This window comes from Lutra lutra, chromosome X (assembly GCF_902655055.1).
Source record: "Lutra lutra chromosome X, mLutLut1.2, whole genome shotgun sequence".
NCBI lineage: Eukaryota > Metazoa > Chordata > Mammalia > Carnivora > Mustelidae > Lutra > Lutra lutra.
In genome coordinates, this window is record NC_062296.1 from 49,255,280 (window position 1) to 49,274,544 (window position 19,265).

Consider the following 19,265-nt stretch of genomic DNA (forward strand, 5'->3'; position numbering starts at 1 on the left):
GCTGGACTGGGGCCTGGGAAACAGGGTTTTTTAACAAGCACACCAGTTGTCTCTCTTCAAAGTCAGGGGGAATCAAGTCAGATTATTATATTTAGGCAAATACTGTCCTATGATACCTAAGACCCTGGAATTGGGAAAGAAACTTAAACTACCAATAGTAAAGAAATTGGCTATTTTTATACTGATAAGGGATCGAAGTTTTGGAAACGCAAAGCTGAGGCAACCTTCTCCAGCTCCACTCCTCTGCCATAGAAAAGTGTCTCACTACTTTTCAGATAAAGACAAAACTCCTTACTAGGGTCTACAATGCCCAGAGGCATGGTTTGCCCCCTTCCTACTGCTTAGATATATCCAACACTCATTCTTCTGGTCAAGGGGGTCCTTCTGGGGCACCTGGGTGGCTCAGTCACTTAAATGTGTGACTCTTAATTTCAGCTTGGGCCATGATCTCCAGATTGTGAGATCAAGCCCCATGTCCGGATCCACGCTCAGTGGGGAACCTGCTTGAGATTCTCTCCCTCTCCCTCTGCCCCTCATCCCCCGCTCACACTTTCTAAAATAAATAAATAGATCTTAAAAAAGGGGGGGGTCCTTCTGAGGTCCAAGACCAATCCCTCTACCCTTTGTACCTCTGAACGTGTTCCCTCATTTGTAAAATGAGAATAATAACACCTATCTCATAGACGGCTCTGGACTGAGTGAGGTTAGGTAAGGAGGGCTCTCTGCACAGAGGCTGGCACAGTGAATGATGGCTATTACTTAATCAAATCAAGCTCTGTGTCTACTTCCTCACATTTAATTCTTCAGCCCACTTACCATCTGGTTTCTGTACCCACCATTCCAAGGAAACAGTCTGCACTAGGCTCACAGATTGCCAAGTCCAAAGGACACGACTGACCTTTCTGCAAGTACTAGACATCGCTGACCTCAATTCCATCCTTTGAAATTCTCCTTTGGCTTCCCTGAAAACAGTATATCCTGTTCTCTTCACACTTCTCTGGCCAGTCTTTCAAAGCATCTTGTGTGGTTCTTTCATTGCTTACCTTTCCAGATTTTTATAAAACATCTTAACTTTATCAAAGTAACACATGGATACCTATCTGCCAATGACAGCCACCCAGCAAGGTTTTGGTACAGAGTAGTCAACAAAGAGTGACCGAAAGAAATTCCACCAATTTCTCTCCTATATTTGGGTCTTCACCCCAAACTGCTTACCTTTGGTTCTACACCCTGACAGCTGTGTTGCTGTCAACACAGCCTTGGAAAAAAATCACACAATAAAGGAAATTGGTTAAAGGTATGTGTGTATATTTGTATGTATTTATTTATTTTTAAGTAGGTGGGCGTACACGGAGCCCAGTGCAGGGCTTGAACTCGTGACCCTGAGATCAAGACCTGAGCTGAGATCCAGAGTCTGACACTTAACCAACTGAGCCACCCAGGCACCCCAATTTGGTGCCGTTTCAAATTAACGTCTGTAACCTCATTTGCATGTTCAACACCCAGCAATTCTTTTTTGGCTCCTGTCAGCTCCAGCTCCCATTTCCTTCAGGGACCATTAAAAAAACAAACCAAAAACCAAACCAAAAAGAAACACTTCAACATGAGTAGAGGGGTTGGGGTGAAAAGGATGAGCCATCTTTCCCTCCCTTCCCCTGTTCTACTTCACTCCTAGAGGTGTTAACAGCTTCAAGTGCACCTTGCCACCTCCTCTCTGTGCGTACGCAACATGGATGTGTATCCTCCTTGTCCCCTGAAAAAATGAACTCAAACATCACTGCCTATTCTTTTTTTTTTTTCCAAGAACACCTTTCCCTATGAATACACACTGCTCTTCCTCATTCTATTTTTAACAGCTGCACGCTTTTCCACCGAATGGATGTGCCACGATTCCGCCTCCCTGCTACTGTTGGGGACACCTCCCCCGGTAGCACCACACTTCTATTCACGATCCCAGCCCATTTTCATTTTTCTCCCAAGGATCTTCTTCCCTCTTTCCCAGAGGGAACCGAAGCTATGAAGTGGGAACTCTTCCAGCTTCCTACTTCCCATATTTACACACTGATCTGGGACATCCATCCTTTGGGGTCTCAGGGAAAAGGACTTGTCTCCCGCTGGTGTCCATGCTGGGTTTGCTTCCTGACATTCCCGCCTGTTCTCACACAGGGCTTCCCAACAGTTATCCTGTTTGTTTTTTTTTTTCCCCCAACCCCTTTCTCTCGTTTTCTCCCCTAAGCTCATATAGGCATGGTTACTTATCTCCCCCTTTACGACTCTCCCCCTTTTAAGCCTCACAGCCTTGCTTCTCGAGAGTAGTCTACGGTCTCTACGGTCACTCTCATCTTCCATGGGCTCCTTGGACCCTGTTGCTGGCTGGCTTCCAACCTCACTCCTCTATAACTGCTTCTGCTAGCTAAGGCCACCAGGGACCTCCTAGGTGACAAAACCCAAGGCTCTCTCCCTCAGGCTTCCTTTTACTCTACTGCTCCGTGGCAACCATGTTGTATTTTTGCGGGGGGGTGGGGGAGTGGTTTGTCTTAAAACTCCTTCTTCGGTTTGAGAAATACCACTTTTCCGGGTTTGCTTCTATTTCTGGCCACCTCCAAATATTGGTTTTCACCAAGATTCTGTCCTCCATGGTCTCTTGACGACACATTTTCTGGCCGATCGCACCTGCTCCTGAGATTACACAAATCCTAGGCTTTCCACCTATCACCCTTTCAATTTCCATGCTTCCAACCAAACGCAGCTATTTCTCCTACCTTCCAACCGCAGCCTGTGAACAGCATCACCACTGACCCGGTCACCTAGTTCAGAAACCTAGGGTCCACTCTTTCACCTTCCATCATCCAATCAATCAGTCACCAAAGTGTACCTCTCATCACGTCCCTACTGCCCAAGCCTCGGCCAGCTTGAGTTTGCCTCCTCTCATCTGGCACCACCCTCTTCCCCCAGTCCACCCGTTTTCGAAGTGAGGCCAGCACGTTCTCTCTAAAACGAGCACTGATCGTGAGTACGGTCCTCACCATCCGACATATGATCCATCTGTTCCACCCATCCAGAACTACTCGTTCTATGAAGGGGCTGGGTAATTCCACACCCTCTGTCAAGAAGGCCCTCCTCCCTCCCCTTCCCTCTGTCTGGCAAACTACCTACTTTTCAAGATCCATCTCAAAGTTCTCCCCTGTGAAACCATCACATCCTTACTCCATAAGCAGAGTTGGTAACTCCTTCCTCTCACCACAGATCCTTGTCAAGTATGTATTGCAAAGAGTACATTTTATTAAACTTATTGACATGTCTCTCCCTCTCATTCTCAGCCCTTAAAGCTCCCTGCAATCAGAAACTAGACCTTACTTTTATATCAGCATCCAGCAGACTGCTTGATGAAAGTTGAATGAACAAATGAATGCGTACCATGCACCCGCCCAGTCTCCCAAACCCAAATTCTAAAAGCACCTTCCATCCCATTCCTCCTTTTCCACCCCCGAATGCCAGCCGGTCAAGTCCTATTGATTCTACCCCCTGAAGATCTCTCAAATTCATGCCCCTCAGCCCTAGAGTGACTAGATTTGCTCCCCTCCAAACCATTCTCCACACTATTGCTGGGTATTTTAAAAAGATTCTTTTTATTACAAAAATAGTACATACTTGTAAAAAGTTTCAAACGATATAGAAATAAAAGCACAATACATTCCCAATATACACACAACTGCATAGCTCCCTCCCCTCCGATCCCATTTCCCAGAGGTTATCACTGTGAACAGTTCAGCATATATCCCTTCAGACCTTTTCCTCTGCATATACAAGTATATACACACATATAAATATACACATGTGGTTTTGTGTTTTACAAAAGCGGGGTCAAACTTGTCTGTTACATAGGATTCCTCAATGTTTTTCATTCCACATATAGAAAATTTCTAACACACAAATCTGATGCACTCCTCATTTCCTATAATAATTACAGTTCGCACCTGTTAGCATCGAGGGTATGTTTCCTGCCAGTCTTTTCCGTCTTGTCTCCAGGCACTCCAGCATTAAAGGACTGGAGCACAAACCACCTCCACCCCTTTCTGGAACAAGACAGGCAGGCGCACACATGCACAGATCGGGAACACACCCTGCTATCTCTAGTAGAGACAGCAGGTTACACTCTGCCTGGACTTTTCCATCTGGCAGCTCCTACTCGTTCTTCAACAGTCAGCCTATAAATTACCTCTAGGAAGACCTCCCTGACTTTTTCAGACACAGTCACTCCTCTGTTTTCCCCTCTATTTTACATTTAGCGTCTTCATTGCGCTTAGCTCACAGCACCATGGTAATGATTTAAGAAACAAGTTTTTAATTCTATTCCCCCTCTCCCAAATCGAGGGTGAGCTCTATAGTTAAAAGCTGTGTGTCTTATTTACTTTTGCACCCCAAGGATCTGATTGAGTGCTTACCACAGAGCAGATGGTCAAAAAAACAAGTCTTTCGAGGATGTTAAGACTGTAGGAACATTTCCTGAGCACCTACAATGCACAGAACCATATCCTAGGCATAAAAAAAAACAAAAGACGACACACAGTGTTTGCCCTAAGGACCTTACCATTTTCCTATCTTGTCCCTTGGGGATGACGGGCACAGAACACATTCACATGACAACCACCATTTCTGACATACAGGCTGCTCGAAGGACTGATAGCCATTTGCCCCAAATCCATTTAGGGACAAGGCATTGTATAATCAAATAAATAAAGTAATGGGCAGTTTGTCCAATAAATAGGTTTATGTGGTTACTGGGGCACAGAGTCGAGCAGAACCCAATTCTCTGTCCCAGCAAGGGGGCTGTCACCTGTTCTAGACTGCAAATTAGAAAACTGAGATGATAACATGCTTGGAAAATGTCTAATATACCAAGAGGGCAACAAGAGAAATTTGTTAGGCCTTTCATCATTTCTTCTCCTTCTCGGGGAAAAAAGCGATACCAAAAGCAGTAAGTGGAGCTAAAAGAGGGCACTGGAGAAAGAGGAGACTGTTCTCCTTTTGTTAGTGGTACAGGAAAAGGGGTTGCTTGGTTTTTAATCAAAGTGTGACACTGCCCCAGGAAGATCAGAGGAGGTGATTTATTACCATTTATATACTATTTCTTAAAGGCTAAGGCATTAGTCAGTCTCGTGAGATTTCAGGATCAGACTCTATACAGTTATGAACATTAGGGAATGTGAGCCACCTAGGCTGGAGAACAGGGAAGGCTAAAGGGAGGCCCAAAGGAAGCCTTATTCATCAGAGTCCAAGTCACTGTCCCCAGCAATGGAGTGGAAATCCTCACTGTCCTCCTCGTCCTCTGACAGGTGGACCTGGCTTAGTACGCTGGGGCCAGAGCGCTGCTCTTCCTCCTCATCTTCTTCCTCCTCTGATACCTCATACCCACCGATGCTGCTGAAGCTTGTGTCTTGGGTGTTCGACTTGGGATCAGGCTCCTCATAGCTCCCATAACTGAGAAGAGAAACAGGCCATCTCTCAAGCTCAGGCACCATCCTGTTCTCGGGGCCACCATGGGATCAGCCCATCTCATCTCCCCTGGACACCAAAATGACTCATTCTAGACTGTTCTATAGGTCCCCGACAGGAAAATGATCCTGTGCAAAACACCAACCTGCCAACGTCACGTTCACAAGAACCCGAATGAAAAGCTCCCCTAACCCCTGAACACCACACTGCCAGCTGGCATGGCCGTAAATGCTCGGACAGCCTCAGAGTTTCCTCTCCCACTTACAGCCTCACTCGTCTACAGATCCAATTAGTCAATAGTCCTGAAGATGCTACTTCTTCAATATATCTTGTCTCTGTCCCTCTTTTCCATCTCTACTCTGCCTGCCTTAGCTCAGTCCTTTGCTATCTCTGGCCTGCACCACTGAAATAAATCTCCATGCCTCCAGTCCTGCTCTCCTCCAGTTCATTCTTCACACTTCTGCCACAGTGCTCTTTATTTTTTGTTTCTTTATTCTTAATTTTGCTAAACCCCCCCCAAAACAAAACAAAAAACCCCCCAAAACCCACCATACACGCAATGCATGTTCACTGTTTTGTTTTGTTAAATAAAATATACGCCAGGAAAAAAAAATCACCAGTAACTCCACTACCCAGAGATAATCTCCTGGTATATGATCATCTTAATTTTTTTTCTATGCATTTTTTACTTTACAAAATTGGAATACTTCAGGATTCTGCTTTTTTACTGATTATAATGAACATCCTTCCATGTCAATAAACACACATCTATAGCATCCTTTCAACTGCTATATTGTACTCCACTATATGGCCATCACATGATTGATAATAACTGTTTCTCACTGGGACACTGAAGCAGTCTCCAATATTCCCCATATTGAAAAACAATACTGTGATTAAACTCCTTGTACAAATGTCTTGATGAAGGTGTTTCATTACTGCTACAGAATAATCTCGTAGACATGGAATTTTGGGAGGCCAAGGAGGATGCAGATTTTTTAAGTTTTTGGTTTATAACGATAAATTGCTATGCCTCTCTCCTACCCACTCATTTTATCAATTCACATCACCAGCAGTCATTGGAGAATGCCTTTTTCCTCACACCTTCCCAACACTGGGCATTATCATTCATTTTAATCTTTGTTAATCTTGTAGGTAAAAACACTGCATCTCATTGTTTTATTGCCTTCCTTTAATTCCTAGGGGCATTATTTTTTCATATATTTATTGGCCATGTGCATTTCTTTGCAGGTACAGAACACTCTTTGCAGAAATGTAGATCTGCTCATACCTCTCCTTCAGTGTCTGCCCTGAACTTTCAGGCCCTTCATGATTTGGTCCTTACCTACCTCTGTAAATTGTCTCTATCACACAGATCATGGATCAAAAGCTCCGGCCACACCAAGCTGCCTGCACACGCTAGAATGTTTAGTGCTTCGTAACGCTGTTCTTGCTCTCCGAAGTGCCCTTCGCTTTCTTCTTTGTCTAGCTAATTCCTCATCTGAGTTAGTTCGGTTTCCTTCTCCAAGTAGCTCCCCCACCCCACTCCTACCCAAGTCCCAGAAAAACCCTGTGGTTGCCTGACTTTCCATGTCACAATATGATCGTCCATTAACCTGTACTAGGTTTCCCACTACACTGAGCTCCTTGAAGAAAGGGATTGCACCTTAGTCGCTTTTGAACTTGTTATAAATATTTGCTTAAGGAGTACATAAAGACTCTAACTGCTTGCTGGACACATGTGGTTAGATGTATCTGATGTACCTTAAATCTAACATCTCCAAAGACAAATTCATTTTTTCCTCCTTTCCCACCTCATCGAATACCTGCTCTTTCCACTTCCCTCTCTCAGTGACATTCCCATTCATTTTATGTCTGTATCTCCCAAATCCAACTGATCTATCCTCTAAATAACTCTTAAATACGTCCCTTCCTTTCCCCCACTTCTAACAGATCCCATTTGAGATCCTTACCATTACCCTAAAGTTTACTGAACATAAAAATCCAACGTTACTTCTTTCTCCTTGAAGTGATGATTCCTATTACCCAAGCTCCAAGTGTCTTAACATGTCATGTAAGGTCCTCAACGATAAAATGCCTTGTTGCTTCCAAAGCCACAACTCCCCACAACCTCCCTTCACCCTGGAACACCCTTTGGTTTCTGTGCCTTAGAACCTACTATTCCGTCTCTAAGGGTCTCCTCACCTCCTGCCACTTTTCTACTTAGCAGACTCCTATTTGGCCTTCCTGCCAGGTCCATGTTCCCTCATCTTCCATGCTTTCCCTGCCCCCTCCAAGCAGAGGGAGAGGCCCCCTCCTCAGCGGCAACTTGGCACTCTGCACTCAGCACACTGTACTTGCAATGACTTTGTTTGTTATCGGTCTCTTCCACCGGACTGTGAGCTCCTCGAGGGCAGGATATGGCTTGGTCCTCTGTGTCTCCCCAAGGGCCCGGCACAATGCCTGGCCCTAGAGGGAGCTGTGGAAACATTTGATGGATGAAAGTAATCTGAGGCTGGGCCCTCTGCCATCACAGCTGGGCCCTGAGGCCACAGCCCTGGAGTGTGTTGCTGCCGATTACCTGATGTTGCTGTCCTCCAAACCATGAGAAGCCTCCCCACCATCTCCCTCATAGGACATCATGCTTTCTTCATTTTCCATGCCCATCCTTGTGTTCTCCTGAAGCATGCGGGGCTGTTTGGGTCTTATCCCACTGGATCCCACATCAGAGTCGCTTCCGCTTTCACTCAGCTGGATAGCTGAAAAGAGTGAAAAGAGGACGGTCCTGAGATAAGCGGGACAGAAGTGCCATCTTTGGCTTGGTCTTTCCAAACCAGTTCCTGGCCTCCATCTACACAGGCACCCCGCCTGGACTCCTCATCTCGGAGGGGAGCCTCGGACCAACATCAGCAAGACCACAGTTTGGAAACAGAACCCAAATAACCATTTCCTTTTCTCATCTCAGTCCAGTCTTGTTTTCCCCCCAATCCTCTCCTGTACTTTTCCCTGCCATTGCCATTAATTGACAAAATAAACTAAGTAGGATCTTTTTTTTTTTAACTGAAGGATAGTTGACGTACAATGTTATTAGTTTCAGGATTACAACACAGTGGTTTGGCAATACATACAGCCCTGCACGCTATGCTTACTGCAAACGTAGCTACCATCTGTCAACGTGCAATACTATTACAATATCATGGACTATATTCCATATGCTGTGCTTTTTATTCCCGTGGCTTATTCATTCCGTAACTGGAAGCCTAGATCTCCCTCTCCCCTTCACACCCATCTGCCCAACCCCCCCACCCCGCTGTACTCTGGAAACCATCAGTTTGTTCTCCGTACTTAGGGGTCTGTTTCTGCTTTGTTCAGTTTTTTTAGATCCCACATATGGGTGAAATCATGTGGTATTTTGTCTTTCTCTGACTGACTTATTTACCTCAACGTTATACCCTCTAGGTCCATCCATGTCACCACAAATGGCAGGATCTCATTCTTTCTTACGGCTGAGTAAAGCAAGATCTTATTTCCTTATCTCCCCCCCAACTTCCCTATTATAAACACAACACCTCTTTCCTCTTCTTTATCAAATATTCAAGTCAAAGATGCTACTGAGGCATTGCCTCTTCCACGATCACCTTTTGAACTTCTATGTTACATTTCTTTACCTCCTCAAAGGCTGATGAAGGTCCTCATCCTGTGAGCACTCAGGACTCTGGGTCTATTAATGAGACTTCAAGAAAAGAGCAGTTTCTGGTAAAAGCACATGTGGCCCAGAGTTTCCTATCCAGTCCTTAGGGTGCTATGGTGAGCTACCTGGAACAGAAGCCACGGACAAGACTTACCAGAGAAAGGATTGTCTCCTTCTTCGTCGCTCCCAGCATCTTCCTCATCATCTTCTCCTTCAGACATAAGCAAGTCTTCGTATAGGACACTGGCTTGAGGCTGCTGCACGGCTCCTTCCTCTTCATCGGCAAGATCACCATCTGCATCTTCGCCTTCCTGAATGGGACCAGTTGGGGTCAAAGTCCCATCAATCGACCAAGTAAGAGACCAGAAGCCACCACCAGCACCCCCCTTGCTGCCTCACAAGAAGGTAAGTAACTGTGGTGGATGAATTCGTTTAGCTAATTTTCCAAGGATTAAAGTCTGATTGGACCTCACTACGGACTCTCTGATATCAGCTTGGGATTTGGCCTGCCCTGTGCTAGTGGGGCTCCTATCGTACGAGGGTGTAACGTAACCATAAGCCTTCTGTAAGCATACTCACTGGGGCTGGAGTCTTAGGTTTCCCATCCTCCTCCTCATCATCATACCCTTCAATATCTACATCAGAGTCTTCCTCGCCCAGCCTACCTCGGCCCTGGTGCATCTGAGTAAGGAACACAAACAGCACATCATTGAGGGACGTGCCTGTAGGAGGAGTTAACCACGGGCTCTTACCCAGGCCGGATGCTCCTCCCTGACATCCCAGCCAACCCCACAGCTAGTGGGGGCCGTTTACACAGCTCAAGGCATGTGTGCTTTTTCCCATTCTTTGGAAATCACTGGTAGAGTTAAAAAAAACAAAAACAAAAGCAACAAACCAACAAGAAACAAAAAACCCGAACAGGAAGGTCCTTGGTCTGCTCTTGCTGTATCATCACAAGGAGACTCTTCCTTCCTAACCCAAGCTTTCCTTAGCTTCCGTTAGGACTCTTCGGGATAGAAAAACTCTCCTGGGTTTTGTACTCTCCAGTGGAAGCCTGACTGAGAGCAGCTGATAGGATTTTTGGCTTCAGATCAGGAGCATCTTCGGGCACTCTAGAACAGGCCAATTTTTAAAAATTTAATTTAATTTTATAAATAATTTTAACTTAGATTACAGCATCCATACAGTACAGTAGCAGGGCCAATTATTTTGAACTCTGTCTCTGAATGCAATTGGTCTTTCTAGTCACCTGTGAGGTTGCTCTGATGCCTCATACACTTTTCATACTTGTGCCTTCCCTGAGGAGCTGTTGTGCCTGACTCTGCCCATGGGGACAGACAGAAGACGGTCATGTGACCTGCCACCAACCCACCTCGAAAACCCACTTCTTTTTTTTTTTTTTTTTTTTTAAGATTTTATTTATTTATTTGACAGAGAGAAATCACAAGTAAGCAGAGAGGCAGGCAGAGAGAGAGGAGGAAGCAGGCTCCCTGCTGAGCAGAAAGCCCGATGTGGGGCTCGAACCCAGGACCTGGGATCATGACCTGAGCCGAAGGCAGCGGCTTAACCCACTGAGCCACCCAGGTGCCCCCGAAAACCCACTTCTAAGCCTTCATGCCCAGGGCCAAAGGGACCCAATCATTCACGATGCATGTCACGTATCAACATCATCTCTCTCCCACACCCCACACCAAAGCACATTACCAGTGCCGCAACGAGAAGGAGAACATCCTACCTGCGTCACCTGCTTCTCTGGAGAGGCAGCAGGAATATCCAGGACAGACATACTGCTCTCATCTTGAAATACAGAGGCATCTCGAGACATACTGAGGGACGTGTTGGTGTCATACAAATCAGGAGGCTGCGGCACAAATGTACAACTTAGCTTCTGTTTAGGAAAGGGAGTAAGAAATCCAGAACTCCCTTTTAGAGCACTCACTGCAGAAAAAGGTCATGCAGAGCAATCCATTTAAAGAGAAACAGTTTGACACAGCTTTATGGGCAGGTTTTGGGGAATCTTACAAATGTTTGCTCATTCTAGCAGAGAGGAATCTGATGTTTGACTCAGATCAGAAGCCTGAAGCAGAAAAGCATCAAAGCTGTGGGACAATTCTATGTCCCGACAGTCTTTCTGGTCAATAACCTAGTGTCTTCTAAGCCTTGTCTTATTGTTGGCAGGCCTAGGGCTTCATACCTGCGCAATTTTCATTGTTTGGTTTAGAGGCCTCTAATAGGAAATTGCATAAAGGAATTCCAATTCCAACAAGAGCATGTAGTGGGTTAATAGTTTGTGAGCTCATCAGAAGATGCTATGAGGCAAAATGGTGTGGTAAAAAACAAAACAAAACAAAACAATACGGGGTTTGGAACAAAATACCCTGGGTTTGAGTCCTCGCTCCACCACTTGCTAGCTGAGTAACTTCAACAAACTATTTAATCACTCTAAGCCTTGGTTTCTTCAATTATAAAACATGGATGATAATGTCTGCCTCTCTTGGCTGTTGGGAGAATGAAGATAATTTGTAATTCAATAAAATTATAGATCCTTTCCCTTTTCCCTCTCCTGAAGAGATGAGGGATATAGCAAAATGGACTTTTCAGTGACAGGAGGGCAGGAGGAACTGATAAAGAACAGGCTGGAGAAGTAGGAAAGCATTCTCTAAAACTCTGGGGGGTAGAAATATAATGTAGCTATTTAAAAACCATGTTTTCAAAGACGTATGAGGTAAAATGTCCATAACATAATGTGAAGTGAAAATAGTAAGACACAAAATCATTCTGACCAATTTCATTTTAAAAGTGTCTATATACCCTGGTGTGCACATGTGCATGTGCGTAAACATGCATACGTGCGTGCACGCATAAACACACACACACCCCCCACAGATTTGAAAGAAACACACCAAAATGTTCACAGTGGCTGGTTCTTTTGGACTGGTGGACTTAACTCTAGGTAACTTATTTCTCTTTTTTTTTTAAGATTTTATTTATTGGGGCGCCTGGGTGGCTTAGTGGGTTAAGCTACTGCCTTCGGCTCAGGTCATGGTCTCGGGGTCCTGGGATCGAGCCCCACATCAGCAGAGAGCCTGCCTCCCCCCCTCTCTCTGCCTGCCTCTCTGCCTACTTGTGATCTGTCAAATAAATAAATAAATAAAATATTTTTAAAAAAGATTTTATTTATTTGTTTGACAGACACAGCAAGAGAGGAAACAGAAGCAGGGGGAGTGGGAGAGGGAGAAGCAGGATCCCTGCTGAGCAGGGAGCCCGATGTGGGTCTCGATCCCAGGACCCTGGGATGACAACCCGAGATGAAGGCAGCCGCTTAATGACTGAGCCACCCAGGCGCCCCTTATTTCTCCTTTGTATTTCCCAATGAACCCCACATATATGTTACTTTGTCGGGTGTTTTTAAAAGCAAACAAGCAAGGATGACTGAAGAGGGTTTTGGAAAAAGAGGTAACACAGAATTTAAAGCACTACAGAGTAGGTAAACTAGTGGTTGAACAGAAGAGAAAATCAGGGAATGAGGAGCTAGTGGGAAACTGCAAAGTGAGCAATTTTAGATCAAGTGTTAGGTGCAATGTAGGGTGTAATTCAAGCCTGGTGGGAACAGCTGAGTGAAAACGCGGTACTGACTACCACTGTTTAGGGCTGGAAGTAAAGTAAGATTACTGTCATGTTTCCATACAACCAGAATTATGACAAACCCTTTGATAACACTGGGTTGGAAAGTAGTGATGAGTAAGGACAATCACTCAGGGGCATCATCCTCAGGCTAAGAGAAAACACATGGGGCTTACTGTTTCACAGTGTGCACATACGAGTGAAGGCAACGATGAGAGGGTGAACTGGAATAATGAAGAGGCGCTATCTGCACCCTGCTCTTTGCAGGGAACCCTCTAACCGTACCGAACGACAGCAACTGCTCAGAAGGGAGAATAGTTGCCAGGCTTTCCTCAGCCACCTGAGACAGTGTGGGAGAAGCAGGAAAGAAAGGAAGATAACCTCTGGGTCTAAGGCATTGACTCACCAAAGGACTAGGTTTATGCTGTCATAGATTGGAGCTAAGCAGGTGCTGCTCAGTGGCGAGACTCTTCTGAGAAGTGATGGCTAAAACCCAGGCTTTGACTTACCCAGAAAGGACCTCGTGGGAGCTGTGGGCGTATAAGCAAAAGGGGCCTTTCTGGGCAACATCACTCACCCAAGCCCCCCAGACCCAATCTGCCCACATACTCCAAGAGCCTTTCCTTGTTCTGGGCCTGGAAGTAGTATCTTAGGGCTCTTTATACTTGGCCCCTCAGTAACCTAGGTTTTGGGGTGACAGAGAGTAAAAGATAGATAGGGAGAGTGCATGAAATACAAACAGCAATAATCCAACAGAGATCATACAGGCAGCGGTACCAGTTCAGAGCAGAATGAAAAAAAGTTTTCCAGTGGGAATTGGGAGAATTCTGCATTAAAATATTTGGTGAAATTTGGGGTACCTGGGTGGCTCAGTGGGTTAAAGCTTCTGCCTTCAACTCGGGTCATGATCTCAGGGTCCTGGGATCGAGCCCCGCATCGGGCTCTCCGCTCAGCGGGGAGCCTGCTTCCCCCTCTCTCTCTGCCTGCCTCTCTGCCTGCCTGTGATCTCTCTCTCTGTGTCAAATAAAAAAAAAAACTATTAAAAAACAAAAAATATTTGGTGAAATTTGAAAGGAAGTCTGAGAACTTTGCAGATAATTTTCATACAGACAAGGAAACATTTATTGAACGTCTCCTACGTGCCAGGCAAATTAACTCATTTAATGTTTATAATAATCTTGAAAAGTACATTTTACAGAAAAGGAGACTGAGAGCATTTAAGCTAACTTCCCAAGTTCACAAAGCTAGGTAAGAGGAGAGCTAAGATTCAAACCCAGGCCTGTTTTATTGCCAAAATTCATACTTCCCACTTTACCATAGTGCCTTCAACACAGAAACTAAGCACCAGCTATATTCTGCTAAGTCCCAGTCTTCAAATATGGAAACGTATGCTTATGTTCCAATATATTCAAGTGACAGAACACAAAGACTAAAAATTTCCTTTTAATCCTGCTCCCTACTCTTGTGACATGTAACTTTAAGAACATTATAAATGTTACCTGTCCTCATTTGTAAGTAGAGGGAGTCAATCCAGGAAAATGGGTGACATCTGAGCTACACTGAGACACATCTGAAGAAATGAGTAACTGGACATCTATGAGGCACAGGAACAATGTGGCCAATGCCTTTAATTGAGAATTCTATCCTCTAGGGATATCCTAGAACCCCAATTCATGGGCAAGGGAACTCCAGAGACTCAAGAGGATACCTATGGCCATAGCAGTCAGGAATCTGGTATTCCTAAACACTGCCCAAACAACTAAGACCCCAGCCCACTCATTCATCCCACACCTGCTTCTTCTGGATTCAACAAGGCCACCAAGACCCATGGCCCTCACTCACCTTAGCCTTTGAGAAGACAAGAAAGCACACGAAAGGCATATGAAGAGGAAGGACAGAGAAGAAGGGTATCTCAGTAAACATATCTGTTAACATGCTCCCAATTCCCCCAAACCAATAAGAAAACTCTAAGAGGCAGTTCCTAGTCTTTAGACTTACCTGAGGTGTATAAGGCCCTGGGGTCATTGGGTCCAAGCTTTCTAATTCTGCTTCCTCCAAAGCTGCTTCCTTAGCTGTACAAATATCCTTCTCAAGTTGGGTCAAATGCTCATCATACTGAGAAATAAAGAAAATTAGTGAATTCACTGAATGTAGGTTTTAGGCACTGAAGGTGCCTTGCTGGCTGTTGGTAGAGCATCCGACTGTTGATCTCAGGGTTGTGAGTCTGAGCCCCACAATGGGCGTGGAGCCTACTTAGTAAATAAAATAAAATAAAGGTAAACAAAGCAGACAAAAAAAAATCCTTGTCTTCATGGAGCTTCTTCTAGTGACAGGTCACATATTATAATTAAAGTAAATAATCATATAGTTTGTTAAAAATGTTTAGCACCAGGTAGGAAAATAAAGTGGGAAAGGAAATGAGGGATATGGGGTGGGAGGTTACACATGAAAAGGAGACAGACAGGGAAGACTTACACCCAAAGGAACAAAGATATTCCAGAATGCTACATCCCAAGAAGACCTTCTCGTTACCACCTACCTCAGTCAATGTCTGGTAACAGACATTTACAATCTCCTGAGCAGTCTTAGTATACTGACTTTCAGGCCCTACAAAAGAAAAAAGAAAAATGCTATGACTTTTTCAGACTTCAGTTCCATAAATTTACTTCTGTCACCAGCAGTAGTGTCCCATGTTATCCTAGACCCAAAAAACCGTGCCCCGGCTTCATCTTGGACTCTTGCTCTACTTTTGGAGGTGGAGAAGTTCAAACACATACAAAAACAGAGACAATATGATGAACTTCCATGTACCTATTGCCCAGCTTCAATGATTGTCAATACATGGTCAATCCTGTTTCACTTACACCTCAACTTTTACACTCCTCCCAAATTATTCTGAAGCAAATTCAAGCATTGATTCATTTATCTCACCCGTAATTATTTTAAAATCTATGTGTGTCTCTGAGGACTCTCCTAAAAAAATAACTACACATAATCATGGTAGATACATATCATTATACGTATCTACCCACAGAACGTACACCAAGAATGAGCCCTAATGTAAACTATGGGCTTTGGGCCATTACGATGTGTCAGTGTAGGTTTATCAAATGTGACAAACGCACCACCTGCTAGGGGATGTTGATAATGGGAAAGGCTATGCACGTGTGGAGGTGGGGGGGGGGTCTATAAGAACTCTGTACCTTCCACTCGACTGTTCCCTGAACTGCTCTAAAAAACTGAATATATATATATATATATATATATATATATATATATATATTCACACCAGACCAGCTATATTACATATGAAAGAATTAACAATAATTGTGTAATATTATTAAATAGCCAGTCAACATTTAAATTCACCAATTGTTTCATAAAGTTTCCTTTACATCTGCCTTCTTTGAATCATAATCCAAATCAATTCTACACACCGCTCTGAGACACTTTTACCTACCAAGTGATTCTTTTTTTTTTTAAAGATTTTATTTATTTATTCGACAGAGAGAGATCACAAGTAGGCAGAGAGGCAGGGGCCGGGGGGGAAGCAGGCTCCCTGCCAAGCAGAGAGCCCAATGCGGGGCTTGAACCCAGGACCCCGGGATCATGACCTGAGCCGAAGGCAGAGGCTTAACCCACTGAGCCACCAAGGTACCCCTATTAAGTGATTCTTAACTAGCCAATACTGTTCCCCATATGGTCTTTGTCATAAGCTGCAGACGGGTGGCTGGCAAGTCAATCCAGTTTCGTCTGGCCCACATAAAAAAATCACTGCAGTCTGTGAAGTCAGACTGAGCAGTATACCCATAACATATATACTTTTTTGTGTATAAATTATACCTCAATAAAAAATTTTCAGGAAAATCTTCATTAGTTGACAACATTTAGTTAACTGAGAAATTTCATATCAAAACCCAAATATCTGGCTTCTCTTAAAAAAGATGTGGTAGCACAGCGTCATCATCCCCACAAAGCACCAATGGGCTGGAGCTGAGGAGCAGCTGCCCCTTTTAGATAAGGCATGTGTTTTGCAGGGTATCGTCCTCCCTACCAGGTCTGCTTAACTTATTTTTGCCTGGACCCTGAAGGCATTTGAGTTTTTAATCCCTGACTTTAATATTCTTTAATATTCTGGTCATTCACCCATGCATTCATTCTTTTTTTTTTTAAAGATTTTATTTATTTGGGGCGCCTGGGTGGCTCAGTGGGTTAAGCCGCTGCCTTCGGCTCAGGTCATGATCTCAGGGTCCTGGGATCGAGTCCCGCGTCGGGCTCTCTGCTCAGCAAGAAGCCTGCTTCCCTCTCTCTCTCTCTCTGCCTTCCTCTCCGTCTACTTGTGATCTCTCTCTGTCAAATAAATAAATAAAATCTTAAAAAAAAAAAAAAGATTTTATTTATTTGACAGACAGAAATCACAAGTAGGCAGAGAGGCAGGCAGAGAGAGAGAGGGGAAGCAGACTCCCCGCTGAGCAGAGAGCCCGATGCGGGGCTCAATCCCAATACCCTGGGATCATGACCTGAGCCAAAGGCAGAGGCCCAACCCACTGAGCCACCCAGGCACCCCTCATCCATGCATTCTTTTTTTTTTTTTTTAAAGATTTTATTTATTTATTTGACAGACAGAGATCATAAGTAGGCAGAGAAGCAGGCTCCCCGCCGAGCAGAGAGCTGGATGCGGGGCTCGATCCCAGGACCCTGAGATCATGACCTGAACCGAAGGCAGAGGCTTAACCCACTGAGCCACCCAGGTGCACCGCCCCCCCCCCGGCATGCATTCATTCTTAAAACATTTTTGAGTACCTTCTATGTGCCAGGCAGAAAAGAGAACGATATAGACCACATCCTCAAGAAGCTTATGGTCTCGTCCAGTGAGACAGACTATAAACAAATAGGGCAATATAATGAAGGGGAAAAATTCATACAGGGTTCAGTAGAGGCACAGAGGAAGAAGTGGCCAATTCTGGGAAGTGAGAGGGAAAAAGGATTTAGGAAAGGCTTCACAGAGGAAGTGATCCCTGAATTAGACCTACTATTTATTAGGATGCACAGGATAAAAAATATACTATGTATATATGTGCCACTTTCATGCCAGACCTAATCTGGTTATTACAAGCTATTATACGAAAAACGAAGTCTCTTTCAGTTAAAACCTCAGATAGGACATCTGTTCTTTCAAAGAGGCAATAAAAAATGGTATCCTCACACAAGCTGACCATGCCAAACACAAACAAACCAGAAAGAAAACACAAACCAGAAAGAAAAACAAAGTCAACCATCAAGATATTCAGGACACATATAAAGACAGCCAGAGCTGGCTCACCATCAAGAACAGTTTGAGTGATAAGAAGACTGCAGCTCAAGTTTCCAGAGTTCTAATCTCCTAGGGCCACCAGTAGGCTGGTCCTCAAAATACTGATAGGAGACAGACTGCAGACGTTATCAGAAAGCTTGTTCATGTTGAGAGTAACGTGTGCCACTAGGGCAAACAGGCTGTACATAGTCTACAGGCCTCCCTCATCAGGCCAATACATCAGCTTTTTTGGGTACAGTGACTCTTCTACTTACGGGGACTTGCCGTGTGGCTATAATTCCAGCCTATAATTGAAGAATTTAGACCTTACTTGAATTGGTTTTGAAACCTAAACCTAAACTAACCCTTTAACATCTCACTGCTCTCATTTAAAACACAGGGAAGGGGCACCTGGGTGGCTCAGTGGGTTGGGCCTCTGCCTTCGGCTCAGGTCATGATCTCAGGGTGGTGGGATTGAGCCCCGCATCAGGCTCTCTGATCAGTGGGGAGCCTGCTTCCCCCGCCCTCTCTGCCTGCCTCTCTGCCTGCTTGTGATCTCTCTCTGTCAAAATAAATAAATAAAATCTTAAAAAAAATAAAACAGAGAAAAGTATTTTCTACATCTGCACAATTTTCTCTCTTAACCATTTTGAAGACGGGACCTCTTCCTTCCCCATTTTCTTCGCAACAGGCAACTCTAGAGAAACACCTGCTAATAATAACCCCAGAATATATTTTAAAAAACACACTTGGGGTACCTGGGTGACTCAGTTGGTTAAGCAACTGCCTTCGGCTCAGGTATTGAAGCTGGGGTCCCAGGATCGAGTGCCAGATCTGGCTCAGGGAATCTGCCTCTCCCTCTGACCCTCTCTCCTCTCATGTTCTCTCTCAACTTTCTCTCTCTCTCAAATAAACACATAAAAAAATCTTAAGAAAAAACACTTTAAAAAAAAAACACACTATTTACAAAAGCTGATACTACCTGTTAATATGTTTGGATTACTAGTTGTTTGTGTCCTCCTTTTTTTTTTTTAAGCTTTTATTTATTTATTTGACAGAGAGAGAGATATCACAAGTAGGCAGAGAAGCAGGCAGAGGGGGAGGGGGAAGCAGGCTCCCTACTGAGTAGAGAGCCCAATGTGGGGCTCGATCCCAGGACCC

The 19,265-nt window shown here is 44.4% G+C and overlaps 1 protein-coding gene across 11 annotated transcripts in view; it reads right to left on the reverse strand.

The window, feature by feature from the left end:
* Positions 1–3,610: 3,610 nt before the first annotated feature.
* The window catches only part of TAF1 (TATA-box binding protein associated factor 1), a 74,301-nt gene continuing 58,646 nt past the window's right edge, over positions 3,611–19,265 (reverse strand). For 3 of the 11 annotated variants that reach the window (XM_047714746.1, XM_047714744.1, XM_047714742.1), the window contains exons 33-40: positions 15,351–15,418; positions 14,810–14,926; positions 14,654–14,659; positions 10,923–11,048; positions 9,767–9,868; positions 9,342–9,498; positions 8,078–8,255; positions 3,611–5,481 (exon numbers count right to left, since the gene is read on the reverse strand). In XM_047714746.1, coding sequence (XP_047570702.1) covers positions 5,262–5,481; positions 8,078–8,255; positions 9,342–9,498; positions 9,767–9,868; positions 10,923–11,048; positions 14,654–14,659; positions 14,810–14,926; positions 15,351–15,418 — 974 coding nt within the window. In that variant the 3' untranslated portion in view covers positions 3,611–5,261. The other 8 variants (XM_047714749.1, XM_047714748.1, XR_007124641.1 and 5 more) reach the window with 7 other exon arrangements.